The sequence below is a fragment of the Bubalus bubalis genome, chromosome 23 (assembly GCF_019923935.1).
Source record: "Bubalus bubalis isolate 160015118507 breed Murrah chromosome 23, NDDB_SH_1, whole genome shotgun sequence".
NCBI classification, from domain to species: Eukaryota; Metazoa; Chordata; class Mammalia; order Artiodactyla; family Bovidae; genus Bubalus; species Bubalus bubalis.
In genome coordinates, this window is record NC_059179.1 from 34,840,481 (window position 1) to 34,860,156 (window position 19,676).

The 19,676-nt window shown below is 48.2% G+C and overlaps 1 protein-coding gene across 4 annotated transcripts in view; it reads right to left on the bottom strand.

Moving 5' to 3' along the window:
* AFAP1L2 (actin filament associated protein 1 like 2) overlaps positions 1-19,676 on the bottom strand; it is a 144,173-nt gene that overhangs the window by 93,437 nt on the left and 31,060 nt on the right. For 2 of the 4 annotated variants that reach the window (XM_044935272.2, XM_025274269.3), the window contains exon 2: positions 14,978-15,031. The exons of the other annotated variants lie outside the window; for them this stretch is intronic. In XM_044935272.2, the coding sequence (XP_044791207.2) occupies positions 14,978-15,031 (54 nt within the window). The remainder of the gene's footprint in view (positions 1-14,977; positions 15,032-19,676) is intronic. 4 annotated transcript variants of the gene reach the window in all.

Sequence of the window (19,676 nt, forward strand, 5' to 3'; positions counted from 1 at the left end):
GAATATTCAGCATTGATTTCCTTTAGGACCTTCTAGAAGGCAGTACTGAAGAGGTGGACTCCTTCACAATGATGTGGGGCCTTTCTCAGCAGCCATGAATCCCATCCTTCTCTTTCTTGCTGCCTCCAGCCCCCCAAGCTCCACCGCTGTTTGGAGGCTTCCTTTGCTGAATCAATGGCATCTTGTCTGTGGTCTTGACCCAGCTCCAAGTGATGAACCAACTTCATTGGGAGTGTCTGCTGAGGGCTCTCTGAGAAGGGCCATTGTTCCCCCTACACTTGTCCAAAGCCTCCATTTAGGGACGGCTGTGAGCGTGGATGGAGGACATTCATCACTGGGAACATTTGCCAACAAATGAGAGACAGCTGTTGGGCTCCAAGGGCATGTGGCTGAATGTTGCCTGTGGTGAGATTTATTTTTCCAAATGAGAACAGCCCCACTTATCTTTTCTCCTTTCAAATTCTAAGATATGGGGAAAAGGCTCACCTTCTCCCTTATGCATCGTAATCCATGGCCATCCCACTAATCACAGGGTGTGCAAGGCATCATGGGAGCACATTAGCAAACAAACTGTGCACGCTGCACCCACAGCTGCCTCCAGGCCCATAGGGAGATGTGGCCGGGGACCATGCCCTGCCTCTCCTGACCCTCCATGTGCCCACAGCAGGGCGGTGTCCGCACACTCAGCAGGGACTCCTGAAGGCTGGTTGGAAAGAGGCAGATGGGAAACTGGGCAGAAACTCCTGGGAATTACCAGGGACAAAGTGAATGCCTGCTTATGTGCCAAACACTCTGCTGTGCATCTTAGGGCCTATAAAATTAGCTGTGGAGACATGGCAGGGATATGAGGAACAGAGACCACATATGCCAGCCCAGGGAAGTGCTGACCGGGTCCCACGTGGAGCCTGAGCAGCTAGAACGAGATGTGATCAGTGCAAGCTGGCTTCCCGAGGCAGGGGTGGTAGACGAGGTGGGTGTGAGTACAAAAGGGAGGAGGGATGGGAGCATATATTCCCCATCATAAAGAACAGCAGAAGCACAGGTCTGGCCGGGCCAGCTAAGGATACAAGAGGGAGTCAGGACACCCAGAAGCCAGGCACACAGAGGAGCCTGCTTTTAGAAAAGACTATTTCATCAGCCAGGGTTCTCTGCAGAGATAGCCAAGCTTCAGCTGTGAGCAATGTTGGGGAATCCTCCTCCCCATCCCAAAGGGATAGACCAAGAGGCAGCCAGGAGACACAACACCCCATTTAACAACAGATTTAAATACGGATGCAGCTGGTTGGAAGCCACCTGAGGATGGAGACCATGTCTAGCTTGATCAAGCTACACCAAGAAGCAGAATACATTCTGGAGTCTGATGGAGCTGGGTTTGGATCCTGCCGGACTGGCAGTGAGGTTTTGCTTGGGCTGCATCTGGCTTCAATTTCCTCCATCCACAGAATAAGGACAATAATGTTTACTGCTGGATTCCTGCCGCCCCACCCCCACCCCCAGTTCTGATTCTGTGCGCCTGGAATAAGATGAAAGTGTCTGATGGAAAAGCTCTGGGAAGCCTCTTATTAACATTCTCAGCTCAGCCTAACTCAGGGAAGCAAGTCTCTGCATTCCAGGGGACTTCTCCCCCAGCAAAGCAATGCCAAGAATGTCATGGAGGATTCAAAGATGCTTCTCCTATCACAACTCTCCCAGGCATGTGGCTTCCCCAGGGAGGCTACAGGTACCTGTTGGAGGGCGCAGCAGTGGCAGGTGGCAGGTTCTCACGGCCACCTCCCAGGAGGATTTAGGGACTAAATGAGATGGTGAGAACAAAATGCCCAGGGGAGAGAGGCTACCGCTGAACCTGTGAACACAGCCACTACCAGATGCGGGCTGAGAGGCTGAAAACTCACCTTCTGGTAGAAACAGCTTCTTAGTTGGTAGCTGTGTGACATTTAAGGCTCAGGCCCTCAGTTATCCCATGGAGAAAACCACTCTCTTAAGATTTCCAACACATCTCACTGGGATATCCGTGTAAGGTAAAAATGGAACACCCATTGAAATAAGAAGATACTGGCATTAATTATTGTTTTTCATATCACTATAATCACTCTTGTTAGTTGCGCAGTTGTGTCCGACTCTTTGCGACCCCATGGACTGTAGCCCGCCGGGCTCCTCTGGCTATGGGATTCTCCAGGCAGGAATAATGGGAGTGGGTTGCCATTTCCTTCTCCAGGGGATCTTCCTGACCCAGGGATCGAACCTGGGTTTTCTTGCATTACAGGCAGATTCTTTACTGTTTGAGCCACCAGGGAAGTTTTCATAATCATTATAAACACCCCTGATGCTCCACTTAAAAATCAAGAAGGTGGCTTCCTCCTCGAGGGAAGCAGTGCGGAAGTCAGGAGAGGTCAGGTGTGTGAGTCCCTGGCAGCCCAGCCCTACCCAGGGAGCAGCTGCCAGGAGGCCCGAGGCTCCCTGGGCCCAGCAGGACCCCGTTGCCAGGCCAGCGAGCAGCAACCTGGGATGAGTGTCTCTGAGCAAATGTTCTCGTGGGGTTGCAACTGGTGTTCAAGCTATGTGGGCACCGGTCCCCCATGAGTGCAGAGAGCTTGTCACCCTCCTCATCTCATAGTTGGCTCTCAGCACAGAAGGGTCTACTGCCTACAGGACTGACATGAACGTCACCAGCTCTTAATGAGACATAACTGCTGACCATGATTCCACATCTCACCGTCCCTCCCAGCAGCCAATCTCAAACACGTTCCCACCATGACCAAGAAAACACACCATTTGGCCAGGGTTGAGAACTAGTCAGGCACAACTAGCAATTTCCTAAGGAAGCGCCAAGGATTTCCCTTCGCCTGTCATGCAATTCCCAGTCCAGCACTGAAAAAAATCACCTTTCATATATGTTCAGTGTTCTTTAGATTTCAGGACACTCTCATGCATGCTTTTCATTCGACTTTCCAACAAGCCTGGGAAGGGAGTAGAGTGGTGATTATTATAGATGGGGTTGCAGAGTCGGACATGACTTAGTGACTGAACAACAAAAAAACTGAGGCTGGGGTGACAGGGGAGTAACAAGGCTCAGTGTTCTCATATCAGTAGGTTCAGAAACAGGAAATGGCTCGTCTGCAAGGATCAGCTTGCCCCTCCCCAATACTAATGGTTGCATTACTGAAAGCAGAGGCTTCAGGCATCAGAAATAAACATGGAAGACCCATGGCAAATGCAACCCAGTGTCTTGTTCCACCACCACCTACCACCTATAATTAGCATTGTGGGGCTCTGACCATGTGCTGTACCTACGGAGAAGTACAAGATTTCACTCAGTTCTTACAAACCTCTAAGGAAGATGGTAATCAGTTGCTTTCAGATAAAGAAATGAGGGCTCAGAGAGGGCAAGTAACTGCTTGACACTGCAAGCGTGCAAGCTGGATACGAACCAGGCCAGCATAAACGTGCCACTTTCAACATGATTATATTCGCCACAATTGGCACAGGGCAGAAATAAAGCATGAAAGGCCTCTTAGAGGGAGAAGCAATACAGAGATGTTGGGTCAAATGGAGATCAAACAGCTGCTTTCCTTCCGTGGCTTTGCCTGGTGGGAAGGACGTGAGACCACCAGTCGTGAACCTCAGGCACCTGGCCTATACCTGCTACCAACGAGCTGTGTACCTGTGGGCTTTCTCTGTGCCCAATCCCCCCCTCAGAACCCCCTTCAGTGAAGTGTGGAAAACTGGAATAGGTCTGTAGCACCTCAATCTCTTCAGAGAAGTACGAAGAATATTCTTTTAGGATGTGCTTGGATTTTTGCTGTGGAATAGAAGACTGGTGGTAACCTAGCCATTTGTAAGAGACAGTGGGTGACTGGGAAGCTAAATTTGGACCGCTTATGAAGTGTTCTCAGAATACAACCCAAGCTGCCGGCTCTTCAACCTCATCCCTCTCCACTATCCCTTTGCTGATGGTCTGCTCCCAGGCGCCATCCCCTAAATCCATATCATATGAGGTCTTGATGATCTCAGGACCTTTGTACCTGCTCTCCTCTCTGACTGGAACTCCCAACCATCTTCTCCACATAGCAGCTTCCCCCTCATTTAGATCTCAACCCAAATGTCATCTCAAAGAGATTCTCTGTGATCACCCTGACTGATATTGGGACCACACCTTCCCCCCTGCCAATTACTTTCACAACATCCTGTTTTTCATGTTACTTACTACTATTTGAAAGTATCCTTTTTGGCGGGGGGGGGGGGGGGGGGGGGGGGGGGGGGGGGGGGGTGGCTCTGCTATGCAGCATGTGGGGTCTTAGTTCCTCAACCAGGGATCAAACCCATTCCCCCTGCAGTGGAAGCATGGAGTCTTAACCACTGAAGCACCAGGGACGTCCTGAAAGTACCCATTTTTAGAACTGTGCTTGCTTGCTCCTGGTCTGCTTTCTTCCTCTAGAATGTAAGCTCCATTAGGACAGGAGCCTCATTAATACTGTGTCCAGCTTTATCTCAACATCCTGATGACACCTGACACACGATGAAGCTCAAAAAATGCCTACATGTGAACACCTGGAAATTCGCCCACTGTGTGTGTGTTCAGTCATGTTCAACTCTTTGCAACCCCACAGACTGTAGCCCACTAGGCTCTTCTCTCCATGAAATTTTCCAGGCAAGAATACTGGAGTGAGTTCCCATTTCCTTCTCCAGAGGATCTTCCTGATGCAGGGATGGAACCCGTGTCTCCTGAGTCTCCTGTACTGGCAGGCGGATTCTTTACCACTGAGCCACCAAGGAAGCTCAAACCCTGGGGCTGATGCTTGAACTTGAAAGAACAGAAATGATGATCTGCATTGTTCCATCACTGAGGCACACACATCCCAGGAACCCAGGAACAAGCAATGCAGGTCTCGAGACTGGGGTGGTTGTAGCAGGTGACAACTGAACTTAGTCAATAAATGGAAGGTCAGATGAAGAACAGTTAGAAAAAAGACATCAGTGCAAGAGAAAGAATGATGGGAAAGCAATCAAACGAGCAGAGCTCAAATCAGGGATTTGTCCCTTTTCCAAAAACCTGAAGCCTTGGTTCTTGGCTTTTACACACAGTTGAATTCGCTGCCCCCTCTTCCCCAACTGGGCCACAGCCAAGAGAGTCAGTTCTTCTGCCCACACTCCCAAGACCCTGGGCAGCTCCAGGTTCTGCCTCCTGGGCCCAGGCAGCCTTGCAGAGCACACTCTGGGCAGAGCAGAATTGGGCAGTGGTCTCCCTGGTCCAAGCTCAGTCAGTAAAGAATCTGCCTGCAATACAGGAGACTGGGGTTCAATCCCTGGGTTTGGAAGATCCCATGGAGAAGGAAATGGCAACCCCCTCCAGTATTCTTGCCTGGGGAATTCCATGGACAGAGGAGCCTGGTGGGCTACAGTCCATGGGGCCACAAGAGTTGGACACAACCTAGCAACTAAACTACCACCTCCCTGGTCCACATGGCTCTTTACCACACACATCTTTGGCTCTCAAAAAGACTTAAAGGACAAATAGGTCTATTTCAAGTAGATATAGAGATGGAACAAAAAATTTCAGGGCCAACTTTGTCCAGATCAAGGAGACCCCAGACCTGTTGTGGAAGAAGCAATTGCTCTCATTTGAATGCATTGATTTTGAGTGAATATTCCCATCTCCTTGGTGGACAGAAGCAAAAATGAACTGCTGTACAGAGTCTAGCAACTTTGTGTCCAATAAACCATGTACTAGAAAAATCCAATTCTAATGCCTTCAAGAGTCAATCTGATAAACCTGTGGACATCAGCTCTAGGCTATGACTTGTATGTACTTATTAGCAATCTTAATCCAAAGATGACTCCAGGTGCTCAGAGTGGCTGGAGGTGGAAATGAAAAATAACAACTATTAAAAGCCAGCTCTACCAATCCCAGGCTTCTCTGAGGCAGGGTTATAAGCATCCCCTTCCCTCATGACCATATAGGCTGCTAATCACTGCTACAGGTCTCTGGTGTGTATTGTAAAGGTTATCTGTTATCACAACCTCACGAGCCAAGAGTCTCGGACAGCCCAACAATTAATAAGAAAGAAGTGGCCTCCCACTAACTCTTCCGCATGGTGGTGAGACGAGTACCCACCCCCTCCACCTCTCCATAGCACATGCTTGTACTCCTGGCTGTTGCCATCACTGTGCCAATTCTGGCATCAACAGCAGATGACAAGCAAACTCTTACCAATGTCCTTTCATCCTTGTATTCCATTACCCACCACTCAACAGAGATGATGGTCTGTTGGGTCGGCCAAAAAAGTTCATTTGGGTTTTTCCAGCCCATCTTACAGAAAAATGTGAACAAACTTTTGGGCCAACCCCATATCATGTACTTCTTTGTTTGCATGTGTTCCTGCTCCATGAGTACCGCTCTATGGATTCTTAATGGCCTGAAAGGCTGCAACTGTCAAGTGTGCTATTCTGCTTCTTACGTCCCTGCCGGCACTTTGCCTTAAAGAGCCCTCTATTTTTCTGGATGGACATCTAATTCATTGCTTCTATCACTACTTAATTTTCTAAAACGTACATCTGCTATCATCATTCACCCAGACACCAAGACCACTTCCTGCTCTTCACCACTGCACATAACGCTGCAAAGGTCATTTTCAACCCTGCCTAGAGTGGGCCCATGCAGAAAGTTCTGAGTGTTCTGAGAACACTCAGCCTCCTCAGTTCTTCACTTCCGCCAGCCTCCTGGGTGGCTGTTCTGGCTGGTTTGGCTCTGATAAGTAAAGGAGGCCAAGTGAGCATTCCTTCAGATGCTCATTAACATTTTGGAGGCTCCATCACCTGTAAACTCCCATTCACACCCTTTATTCACCTTTTCTGCTGAGATTTCTGCCTTTTTCTGGCTGATGTGCATCAGTTCCTTGTATATTCTAAATGTTAACCCCCTGAAGCTTTTAGATTGTAAATATCTTTCTCTTTTCTTTTATCTGCCTGCTACCTTTATCAGGATGCCCACTAATGACCAGAAGGCCTTCACTTTGATGCAATCAAACTTAGAAAACTTGAGGACGACAACCATTTCTCAATCATACAATCCCATACATAAGCACTGACAATACATCACCCATGCAGCTAGGTGCTGTGGACACAAAGAGGAATAATGGCTTTTGACCTTTGATCTTTCAGTCTCCCGGACACACAGAGTTTCCATCAACTGTAATATGGACCTGATGACCATGGCAGGTCATGTAAGGCGCAGTAAGGGGTTAAAGGCTTCAGGGCGTTGGGGTCAAGGTCAAGGCTGAATGACCCTTGCATATAAGCCTGGCTGGCAGTCTTGAGGGGAGAACATTCCAGGTCAAAGGAACAGCATTTGCCAAGGTCCAATTTGGGAAAGCACAAGGAATCCAGAATGGCTGAAACATAGAACAAGGTGAGAAATAGCCATAGGAACTGCACAAATAGGCATGGCCTATTGCAGAAGGAGCTCGGACTTTTTCCAGCAGCACACATCTTCCCACTCTACTCATAGAGTTGCTTTAGACACTGCCTGCCTTCAAGAAAGAGGGTGTGGGTCAGGGACCCTAAGAAATCTGGGCTCACCTTAGCTACAGACCAAGGTGTTGAAGTCTAAGAGAAACCCAGAGACATAATATTCTAGAAGGAAAAGGTTCATTAGCATTCAAGTTAAGCTACCAAGGTCGCTAAGAGACACCCATTGGACAGGTCTAGATTATCCTGAATGCAATGAAGACTTCCCTTCCTGGCCTCAGCCAGAAGCTGCTCCGGCTGCAGCTCTTGCCTTGACAAAAGTTATCAGCCACAGAATTCCCCAACTGCCAACTGCGCTTGTGCCGGAAATGTACCAAAGAAAGTCATTAGTGACACAACAGAATCTCACCCAGGACCACACCAGGATCTCTGCCAGCCAGCTGTTTCCTCCTGAAGCTAAACCATTTTTACACCCAGTAACGGTGATGTTTTTGGAGGGGCGGGGGGGGGGGGAGCCATTTGTAGACAATAGTTTGCTCCAAGCTGTTTGACTGGTCTTATTATTTCCAGCCAGAGAAGAAATCCATAAGCATAGATGAAGACACAGGAAAGCTGTGCAAGATTCAGGGAGGGGTTAAGGCCTGGGGCGGGGGAGGGGTCAAGGTGTCAAGGCTGAGTGAGCCGTAGGATAAGCGTGGCACCTGGACGTTACTCTACCCAGCAGAACACATCCTCTTTGCACTCTCAATTTCTTTCAACCTGCCTCAGCCCCCCGGAGGGGGGGCAGAAAAATAAATCTTGTTGTAGGACATCAATCTTATTCTTTAAAGACATTGCTGCTGCTAAGTCGCTTCAGTCATGTCCGACTCTGTGCGACCCCACAGACGGCAGCCCACCAGGCTCCTCCATCCCCAGGATTCTCCAGGCAAGAACACTGGAGTGGGTTGCCATTTCCTTCTCCAATGCATGAAAGTGAAAGTGAAGTCGCTCAGCTGTGTCTGACTCTTTGTGATCCCAGGGACTGTAGCCCACCAGCTCCTCCATCCATGGGATTTTCCAGGCAAGAGCACTCGAGTGGGTTGCCATTTCCTTCTCCACTTTAAAGGCATTAGGTAAATAGCTTTAGGAAATTTTGAGAAAATGGGGCTGATCATCACCTGACATCTCTTCCCCAAGACACACACACACCACACACACATGACCAAACCATGCCTGATGCCAGTGAAATGAATGAGTTTATCAGCTTCTTCCCTCAGCTGATAGGTATGTTAAGAGCTGCAAGGGTGCAAAGAAGGGGGAAGCCAGACCCCCAACATCAGTGCCTCCCTACATGCTCCAACAGACCTAAGGTGTTCTCTAACACAAGCCCTGCTCTGACTTCCAACTGTACTTCTAGGGCCAGGGAAGTAACCAAGTGCCCAAAGCTGCCTACACACACTTTAGAGGCCTCCTGCTTAGAACAAGAGTCCCGCCTGCCAGTTGCCAAGCCTGCATCAGGAGTCCAGCTGCACTTGAGAAACGAGGCTGAGACTGACCTGAAACTTGCCCTGGTTAGTGGGGCCCCGGTTCTCACACACAGAATGCGGGCCTCTCTCTCTGCTCCTCTCATCCACAGCAACACATCAGGGCCTCCCTGAAGACTTGGGGCCCTCACCTCAGGGTCAGGCGAGTAGAAACCCCACTCACTTATGAAAGAGCCCCTCCCCCAGCCTGAGTGGAGACCTGGGGGGTGAAGGCATGGGAGGGAGTCTTGCTTCAGAGGATTTGATCTCAAAAGCAACAGACTCAATTCTGTCTCGGAGAACAAGACGACCTTCCCCACTCTCAAGGGAACCAGTGCGTGGCCAGCCGGGAGCGACACCTGGATCCCATAACTCCTCTCAGAGATTCGCTCCCAGCCTGAACTGTTTACAATTACATACACCAAACCAGCATCAGATGGGCGGGAGATGGATGCTTGCCCACAGGGAAGCCAGGAGGTCAATGGGAAAAAATTATTTTAGTTCAATGCTGAGCCTTCATGTTTGGAACGTTTATCCAAACTGTGGTGATGTTCCCATGCTCCCCCTGTGCGGATGCCAGGCCGTCCTCTGATGTTCATTTTCAGGGAGCCTGGGATGGCAGTGGGAGGAGCCCCACTCAGGGCTGAGACTGTTTCTTCCACCCCTTGAAGGTTAGCAGGTCATGGGGCTGTTTAAGGACCCACAGAGAGAGGGTGAGAACTCTCCCAGGAATCCTAGTCACCATGACCAGTCACATTAACCTGCACTAGGTCAGGTGGGATGGGTTAGCAAGTGGCTGGACCACAAGGGTTGGGAAAGGGGGCCTTCTCTACAGCAGGCAGTGTGCGGCAACACTCTCTAGGGCCTGATGAAGCAGTTAGGAACTGCACGGAACAGATTTCACTCAGGCCTCCTCTTCCTAGAAGGAATGAGATGCTCCCTGATGGGCTGGGAGCGTGCCCCACTTCCCATCCTGCCTCTGAGGTCATCAGCTCCCCACTCCACCCCCAGTGAAGCCTGGGATTCAAGCCTTGGCTGCTAGAAATGAGAGCAGAGACCTGGGGCCAAGGCAAAGCTCTCTTTCTGGGGCTTTCTGACCTTAGGCTCATGGGGAAGATCCCTTTTCTAAAGATACAGGTATCTAAAGATACCTGAACAGAACTCATAGAGGAAAAAAAAACGAAAAAGTCAAAAGGAAGAGAATAAAAGAATGAAAGAAGAGAGGGGGAGTGGTGGGGAGAAAATAGAGGGAGCAGGAAAGAGAAGGTTGAACGTACAGGAGCAGCTGTGAGGCTGTGTGCACCCAGGAGGGGTCCTGCAGGACCAAAAACGCACTCACAGTTGCCTATGATGGTCCTGTCCTCAAACCTACCTGCTTGGCCACAGTCTAACTTTCAGGGCACCTGGGATGTTACTGACTGGGACCAGGGAAAGACTTTCACTGTCTCCAGTGAGACACGAGTCTCAGCCCAGCGCTGGTACCCGCAGGACTCTCAGGAAACCCTCAAGGGCTCCAGACACCCCACTATCACTGAACCTAGGCAACCGCACTGGACTGTCAGACACACCATGACCCTCAGCCACAGCTCCAGCAAAATTCCTCACAGAGACCCCATCTCCAAAACACGCCGAAAGACACACCATCCAACTCTGCCCTGACTGTCACGGACCGGCTGCACTGCATCAGGCATTTAAGCCACAGGCTGCCTGATACTTACTGCTTCTGCCCAAGCTCTGCCACATCACCACCCTTTATTTCATTCCACTGGTGCAGGAAACTGTCGAGCAGAAGCCCTGCTTGCGGGGAGAGGGGGTGGGCAGGCGGGGGCGGTTGTGTGGCTCTGCTGATGGAAGTACCTAGTGGTGGTATCCATCTTCACTGTGTCAAAAAAAAAAATGTGCTAGAAGGGGATGCCACAAAAGGTCCAACAATGCACAGGGCAGTAGGGTGGTGATCATCTCAGGCTCATAAGAAATCCGGGATTATAAATGGGAATATCTACCCTCAAGGAGACCCAAGAGACGAAGATGAAGACAGGATGTCCCTGGCAAATCCTCCACCCAATGGGTCCCAGCCCTGCTACGAGGGACACCCAGCACCCTCTGAGTTCCTTCCTAAAGGCCCATATTTGAATTTTAGTAAATCAGCTCAATATGTTCAAGGACTTTGGGTATTAAATAAAAGAAGTCAGTGAAATCTCCAAACAATAAGCTCATTCAACACCATCTTTTTTCTCCCCCATCTGGGGACTTGAATACAGTTAACATGAATAAATCCTGTTGTGTAAAAACTGGGAGAGAGGAAAGGGGGGCATGGAGGATGGAAGGAAGTGGCAGGACTCCCATTTGTTGGTCTAAGAGAAAGGCTAAGACAGAACCCAAAAAAATGCCAGCATGCCAAGGTAGCCCAGGGAGACGGTGGTAACACTTTGCAGTTCAGGTAAGGAAGTATCTGGAATTTCCCCACCTATGCATTCCCAGTTTCTCTGCAGAACTCAGACTAATACTCATGTTTGCACTCAACCTAGAAGTGGGCCCTTGGGCAGCCCCAAAGCTCGCCACAAGCCAGGCCTGACAATGTATCAGGGAAGATTCTCTGCAGATATGCACAACAAGTATTTCCTGCCTCTTTCCCACCCTCGTTAGTCCTCCAACATAGTTGAAACCATTAGGACTAGACTGCAATTATTCGATTATTATTCTGTTTATTATTCAGGAATTCTTCCTAAATACCCCAAGAACAGGTGGAACAGCCTCTGTGGGTAATTAGCGTCCTGGACACCCTTATGATTAAGAAGAGTTGCGTGTGTGAAATTCTACAGCATAATTCATGGTTGAAAGTCATCTGGGCCCACGCGGTCCTCATGGATGAAGGTTCTACAGCCTTCCAACCCGCTGTACTTAACAAAAAGGAGAAGACACAGAGTCAGCTACCGGGGTCATAGAGCCAGACACCATTCACCTGCGTAACAAGCCAATTCGACTTGGGGTTTGAGTTTTTAAGAAATGGGGAACCACTAAGTTCTTCGGATTCCATTAGGACCATCAGATTAATACTTCCTTATTTTTGTGGGAGCCCATATCCCCCTCCTGGGCTGGGGAGCAGGCACCAGTGCTGGTCGTGCATCACAAGGTTTTTTCCTGCTTGGAAACAAGAGTTGTTGCTGTTGTTCAGTTGCTAAGTCTTGTCAGAAACAAGACGTCTTGTTTCCAACAAGTGGTTAGCTTTCTAACCCCTTACCTGGCATGAGGCTAGGTGCGTTATTTTGCTAAATCACGCATTCTCCCTGCTCAGAATCAATCCTATCTAGCATAGACACGCAGGACTGCCAAAAACAAAATGTTGGCCGGGAAATAACTATGGTGCAGACTTGGGTACTCAATTCCAATTCAATAACTTCATTGGTGGAAAAAAACAAACTTGCAGCAGAAAAGCTGCCAAAGTTAATACATTAGAGCCATGTGTGTGCAGCAGAAGAGTTCCCAGGGTGGGAACCCGGGGCGAAGGCTTCAATATTCCATGACCTTCCTGGGCACATCTGCTGCCTGGGTTTTAGGAGATCAGCTTTTCCTTTTCTCTCAATAGAAGAAGAGCTTCCACCATCACCCTGGTTGTGCCTCACAGATAAGTCTCTTGCATGTAAGTTACCATCAAGTCGTCATTTGTTTTGTACCCGAATTCTTCACCTTCTGCTGCACCTCCAGACGGCTGCAGGCATGACCACACCAAGACTTCAGATTCTATTTACAACCCATGATGGCCAACCACACGCTCAATGGATTCTTCATCTTATACCACAGTGTCATAAATGGCTAGGGTTTGTTTTAAAGTCAGCTTTCTGGAGGTATAATTTACACAAAGGGCGAAAACAAAACAGCCCTGTTGATTGCACAGTTCTAAACTATATAACCAACACTGCGATACAGATTCAAGAAATGAAGATTTCTATCATTTTAGAAATTTCCTTCAAGCCCCTTTGTGGTGAAGCCTTTGTCCCCGCCCTAGCAACTACTGACCCGTTTTCCTTTCGGACAGTTTGGCGTTTTCCAGAAAGTCACACAAATGGAATCACACGGTATGTAGGCTTTTCAAGTCTGGCTTCTCTCTCTTGGGACACTGGTGGTTTCACGCAGCTACAAACTAAGTTACAAAGTGCTGATTTTTAAGCTCTGGGCTTTTGCTTTCTTGTCAAAGAGACGAAATAACTGGCTCCATTCATCTTTGCTGTGGAGTAACCACATTTGATTTTGGAGAAGGCAATGGCACCCCACTCCAGTACTCTTGCCTGGAAAATCCCAAGGACAGAGGAGCCTGGTAGGCTGCAGTCCATGGGGTCGCTAAGAGCCGGACACAACTGAGCAACTTCACTTTCACTTTTCACTTTCCTGCATTGGAGAAGGAAATGGCAACCCACTCCAGTGTTCTTGCCTGGAGAATCCCAGGGACGGGGGAGCCTGGTGGGCTGCCGTCTCTGGGGTCGCACAGAGTCGGACACGACTGAAGCGACTTAGCAGCAGCGGCGGCGGCAATGACATTTGATTCAGCCTTTTAATAAAGCTGAGGCTTGGGAAAAAGGTGACCTAACCCACCAACTCCAGTCTGTCCGAGACTGAGGGATTTCCTGGGATGTGGCACTTTCAGTGGCAAAACCAGGAAAGTCCTGGGTAAACGGGGACAGTTGGTCACTCTCCTTGGGAAAGCCACCTCTAGGGGCAGGAATGCACATGGCCCCGCTCAGATTCCTCCTGGGAGCAGAAGGTTGCTCTCTTAGAGCTGACAGCCAGCCATCCTTCCTCCACTGAATCAGGAGCAGGCAGTCAATCTGCAATAGGCTGGGACCGACCTGACCACACTCAATAGGCCTGCTGCTGTCTTTGAAGTCCCTGGGAGGGGCTCAGGGAAGTGAGAGGAGAACTCAGGGATCTCTTGAGGAAAAAAACGGCAGGGCTTCTGTTGCTGTCAGCACAACTTCCCCCTTGCCCTCCCTGGCAGATATTTAAGGTCCACAGAGAGACGGGACATGAAAATATGTTGGGCTCATCTGGTTTATAACCAGCACATTGTGTCCAGGGTAATGCAATTCATGTTCTTGACTTTTTCTATGCATTCTCTTTACTCCTCCCTTTCAGTGGAGTTTTTCATTAGTTTGAGACCAAGGGCTTCCCTGGTGGCTCAGACAGTAAAGAATCTGCCTGCAATTTGGGAGACGCAGGTTCGAGCCTGCGTCAGGATGATCCCCTGGAGGAGGGCATGGCAACCTACTCCAGTATCCTTGCCCGGAGAACTCCATGGACAGAGGAGCCTGGCGGGCTACAGTCCATGGGGTCTCAAAGAGTCGGACACCACTGACTGACTTTCACTTTCAGGGAGAAGGTGAGAGTCAAGCGACAGAAAATTAGTAAAGAGCTTGAGGTTCTTGTTAGAATGCAAGGGCCTCTCCTATATAAACTTAGTGAGACAGCAAAGGAATTCCTTGCCCTTCCAGCTGACCTCGAGGGAATTACATAGCTGCTCTGAGAAGCTAGGCGGCCTGGGAACAGAGTAAGCAACCCCAGCTCAGAGCTTCCAGAAGCATGAGGGGCACAGCTGGTACCAAATTAACTGTGAGGACCACCCAGCCCCCGAAGAAGGCAGGAACTGGAGGGGTCAAAACCATGTCAGAGGTGTCCAGGTATCTGCTCCCCTGAATTAATATACAATTGCCCCTTACAAGTACAGCACAGCAGCTCTTACAAGTTATTCCACTAAGCAGCGGTTAGTAGTCTTTCTCCTCATTCGTACAGATGAGGAAGCAAGGCCAAGAGGGATTAAATGACTTGCCCAAGGTCGCACAGAGTTAGTGGCCAAGGACAGATTAGAACCCTGAGCCCCAGAGTGCCCAGGCCCGTGCCCAGCTCCAAAACATCCCTCAGAAATCGGTCCAGAGCATGGGCAGAGCCAGGTCTGTGCCCTCGGGAGCCCTGGAGGCTGGGGGGGCTGCTGCAGGGGGCACAGGCAGGCTCATACTCACAAGCAGAAACCTGCAGCATCCTTCTCTGCAGCAGCAGACAGCAACAGCCCTGTGCTGGAACAGACAGAAAGAGGCTCAAGTCGAGAAAGCCAAGGGAGGCCACTGTGGGCCTGCAGTCTCCACGTCTGGAATCTGGCTTTGAGATCATGCCTCATTTTCCTTGGTGCCCAGGGCTCCTATTGCCTGGAATTCATTCCTTCGCTCATTCCCCCATCATGTCCCAGACACTTACTATGTCACCTGGCAGTGCTCTAGGGCTGAGAGGGAGCCATCCTTGGAAGAGAGAAACAACCGTGTTTTGAACGGGTTTCAGGGCAGACAGACATAGAGACATATAATGATAAGACCATGTGACTTTAATTCAACAAACAGTTTCTGAGCACTTGGGATGTGCTGTACCTAAAATAGTGAGGGAACACAGAGAAACTCAGGGAAGGCTTCCTGGAAGGGGCGGCGTGTGGGCCGGAAGACTGAGAAGAGTTTCACTGAGCGGCTTAATCGTTTCCCGGCTAAAAGGACACTGATAAGGCAAGTGCCTGAAATTGTTCTGAGCACTTCTTTCTCAATAAGCTCTTGCTGTTATTAGAACAGGACTCTACCCATTAGAAACTCATTTCTTGGGGATCTCTTATCTGGGTTCTGACTTTCTGAGTTAATCTCTTTCATCTCAGTGGACCTGTCTCTCAAATGGGAGCGAATAATCCCACGTCTTAGAGAGGCTCCGGGCTTCGGAGGCACGTTCACACAAAAGTCCTTGAGCCACAAATTCCTTGCACAGCTGATGGCATCCTCTTTCCCACCAAGGCTGCCGTGCTCCACTCTCAACAGGAAATTGGTTTTATTTATAAGAATCACAACCCTAAACTGACGTTTACTGGGCTGCTCACATTCCCTCTCTCACTTCTCTCCCCTCCCCAAGACACATTCACCCTCCAGAGATTCCTCAGTGACCACAGAGCAAGTAGCGCTGAAGAATGCTCGGAAAACCGGATAGACAGATGCTGCAGACTGTTTCCTAGAAGGGGATACTGAGGCCTGGGGAGTGACTCACCCAACCAAGCAGAACCCGTGGGGCTCCCGGTTCCCAAAGAGCTGCCTCTTCCTTGCACCCTGACTGCTCTCCCTCCCGTTTCTGCCTAGGCTCTGGGAAGAAGTGCCATCTTCCCTAAGCTTGGGAAAAGCCTCCCATCTCTGGATGACAGAAGTCTTTAGAGAAACACTTCCCATCATTAAAGGGATTTGGAAGAAAACTGGCACAGCTTCCTCAGCTTTGAAGCTCCTTGGCCCCTCCTGCCCTTTAATGGGGCTTGGAACCAGCCCAGTTCCGAGAGCACTCACCCCTTCTGAAAAGGGCAGGGGCCCAGAGCAGAATTCCCCCCACTCCTCCTGGCCTTTCAGCACCAAAGGTGACCTCTCAGGATTTGTTTCAGACCACTTCATTGCCAAAGCATCGAGGGCTCCCACACAAAGAGCTTCAAAGTCAGGAGGGTTCAAGGTCAAGTACGATCATGAGCAAACCCCGAGCTTAGGATTCGGAAGCATCACATTGGAGATTGTTCTTCAGTAGCTTTCCCACAGCCTTTTAAAGCCTTTAAAAGCCTCGAGTAATTAAGTTAGATTTCTGCACCATCACAAAATTTGGTTAAACCACATCATGTAAGTATGGAAGAGGTATCTGTTTCATTCCACACTTGCTCTTAATTTTCCAGGTGAGGAAAGTGTTACATACTCTTTTCCAAAGGCTTGCATCATTGGCTACACCTTAGAATCACCCAGAGCTTTAAAAAACACACCACCTAAGCTGAACCCTTAAACCAATTAAATCAGAATGTCATGTGTGTGCACGCGCACATTTGAGCCTGACTCTGCAATCCCACGGACTGTAGCCCACCAGGTTCTTCTGTCCATGGAATTTTTCAGGCAAGAATACTGGAGTGGGTTGTCACTTCCTTCTCCCAGAATGTCTTGGATGGGGGTCATATTTTTTAAAGCTCCCTGAATATCTCCCACATATGTTTAAAGTTAAGACCCTCTGCCTTAAGTAGAAATTCAACTGGAAAAACCTGAGCTCCTCGACAAGGAAGAACAACAAATTCAGATGACGCTTCTGAAGGTGAAACAAATACTATCAATCTGTTCATCCCTTTTAATTAGTTTTCCTTTTTCAGACCTTCCCTGGCCACCGACCGCATGATTCCCACATTTCAAGTATTTTTACTGGCTTGACTCTTCACAGCTCATCTCTATCTTCCAGTGCCCAAGAATTAAGTGCCCTCTCCTGGCAATCAGGTGATCTGACTCAGAAACCAAAGCACACAGGAAAGGGATGATACACTTTTGACCAATTATTGTGATCCAAATTAAAGGGACTATCTCAACTGTGCATGTATGGCTCCAAGTGTGACGCAATTTCAGGAAGCTTTGGCATGGACTTCCAAGTGCAATCCACAGATAGTAGGTCAGTCACATTTGGCCCTGGACACGCTCACCAGCTGGAAGAGCAGTAGGAACCAGAATCCTTGACCACATGGTGTGAGTTCAGCCAATGGGCTCATCCACAGGGACACAGGACGCTCTTATGAGATTCATAAATATGTAAACACCCAAGGACGGGAACCATCTGAAAGTACCCCATAGGATTTAGCATAGCTTAGACAATAGCAAAGAAATTCACATGCAAAATACAGCAATTCTGCCATCACTTTCTAGGACAACTCTTATAAATGCTCTACCTTTCTGGGGAAGACACCCCCACATACTCCTTCCTCTACCACCTTGGTTTTACTTAGGAGAATCATGGCTGTCTAGCGGAATGGCTTAGAAAGGGTGAGGAGAAAGCCTGGAAGTATTTCTGCATTACACACTGGGTGATATTCCAAAGACTCTCTACCTCCAAACATCTCTTTACATCTTAAGAGACAATGGAAAATCAGCCCAGAGCCTAAAAATGATAGGCTAGCTTTGGAGATGCACAATATGTAACATGCAGACTGGGGAATATGGAAAACAGTTTCTCCTGTACTGACTGATTTGTGAGATTTACAAATGAGAGAAAACACCTTGAGATTCTGGAGATGATGATGAGGCAGTTTAACCATTCTTAAAAGTATCACAAACAATTCTTTACAATTTTTACAAATGTTCTGAGACTCCAAGTACATCTTGCACTTCGATTTAATTTTGCTGTTAAAATCACGATGTGCCTAGTCATTTCATAATCATTCAATCTTACCTTTAAAAGAAAAAGGCCCTCAATCTCTGACAGGCAAGAGGAGACTCAGATACTAGAGGTTGCACTGGTTAATGGAAGACTGGGACCAACATACTTAATTTTATTTTGTTTGCAGTAATGCTTCCTAAGGCCCATTTGACTTCACACTCCAGGATGTCTGGCTCTAGCAAACCATGGTGGTTAGCCCGGTCATTAAGATTTTTATGTGTAGTTCTTCCGTGTATTCTTGCCACCTCTTCTTGATCTCTTCTGATTCTGTTAGGTCCATACCATTTCTGTCCTTTATTGAGCCCATCTTTGCATGAAATGTTCCCTTGGTATCTCTAATTTTCTTGAAGAGATCTCTAGTCTTTCCTATTCTATTGTTTTCCTCTACTTCCTTGCATTGTTCATTTAAGAAGGCCTTCTTATCTCTCCTTGCTATTCTCTGGAACTCTGCATTCAGTTGGGTATATCTTTCCCTATCTCCCCTGCCTCTTGCTTCTCTTTTTTCCTCAGCTATTTGTAAAGTCTCCTCGGACGATCACTTTGCCTTCTTGCATTTCTTTTTCTTTGGGATGGTTTTGGTCACTGCCTCCTGTACAATGTTATAAACCTCTGTCCATAGTTCGTCAGGCACTCTGTCTATCAGATCTAATCCCTTAACTCAATTCATTACCTCCACTGTATAATAATAAGGGATTTAAGTCATACCTGAATGGACTAGTGATTTTCTCTACTTTCTTCAATTGAAGCCTAAATTCTGCAATAAGGAGCTGATGAGCTGAGCCACAGTCAGCTCCAGGTCTTGTTTTTGCTGACTGTATAGAGCTTCTTCATCTTCTACTGCAAAGAATATAATCAATCTGATTTCGGTACTGACCATTTTGTGATGTCCATGTGGAAAGTCATCTCTTATGTTGTTGGAAAAGGATGTTTGCTATGACCAGTGTGTTCTCTTGACAAAATTCTGTTAGCCTTTGCCCTGTTTCATTTTGCACTCCAAGGCCAAACTTGCCTGTTACTCCAGGTATCTCTTGACTTTTTACATTGGCATTCCAACCCCTTATGATGAAACGGACATCTTTTTCCAGTGTTAGTTCTAGAAGGTCTTGTAGGTCTTCATAGAACCAGTCAACTTAAGCTTCTTCAGTATCAGTAATTGGAGCACAGACTTGGATTACTGTGATGCTGAATGGTTTGCCTTGGAAATGAACCAAGATCATTCTGTCATTTTTGAGATTTTTTGTTGCATTACTGTAAACAAAGCTAGTGGAGGTAATGGAATTACAGCTGAGCTATTTCAAATCCTAAAAAATGATGTTGTTAAAGTGTCCCACTCAATAGGTCAGCAAATTTGGAAAAACTCAGCAGTGGCCACAGGACTAGAAAAGGTCAGTTTTCATTCCAATCCCAAAGAAGGGCAGTGCCAAAAAAATGTTCAAACTACTGTACAAGTGCACTATTCACATGCTAGTAAGGTCATGC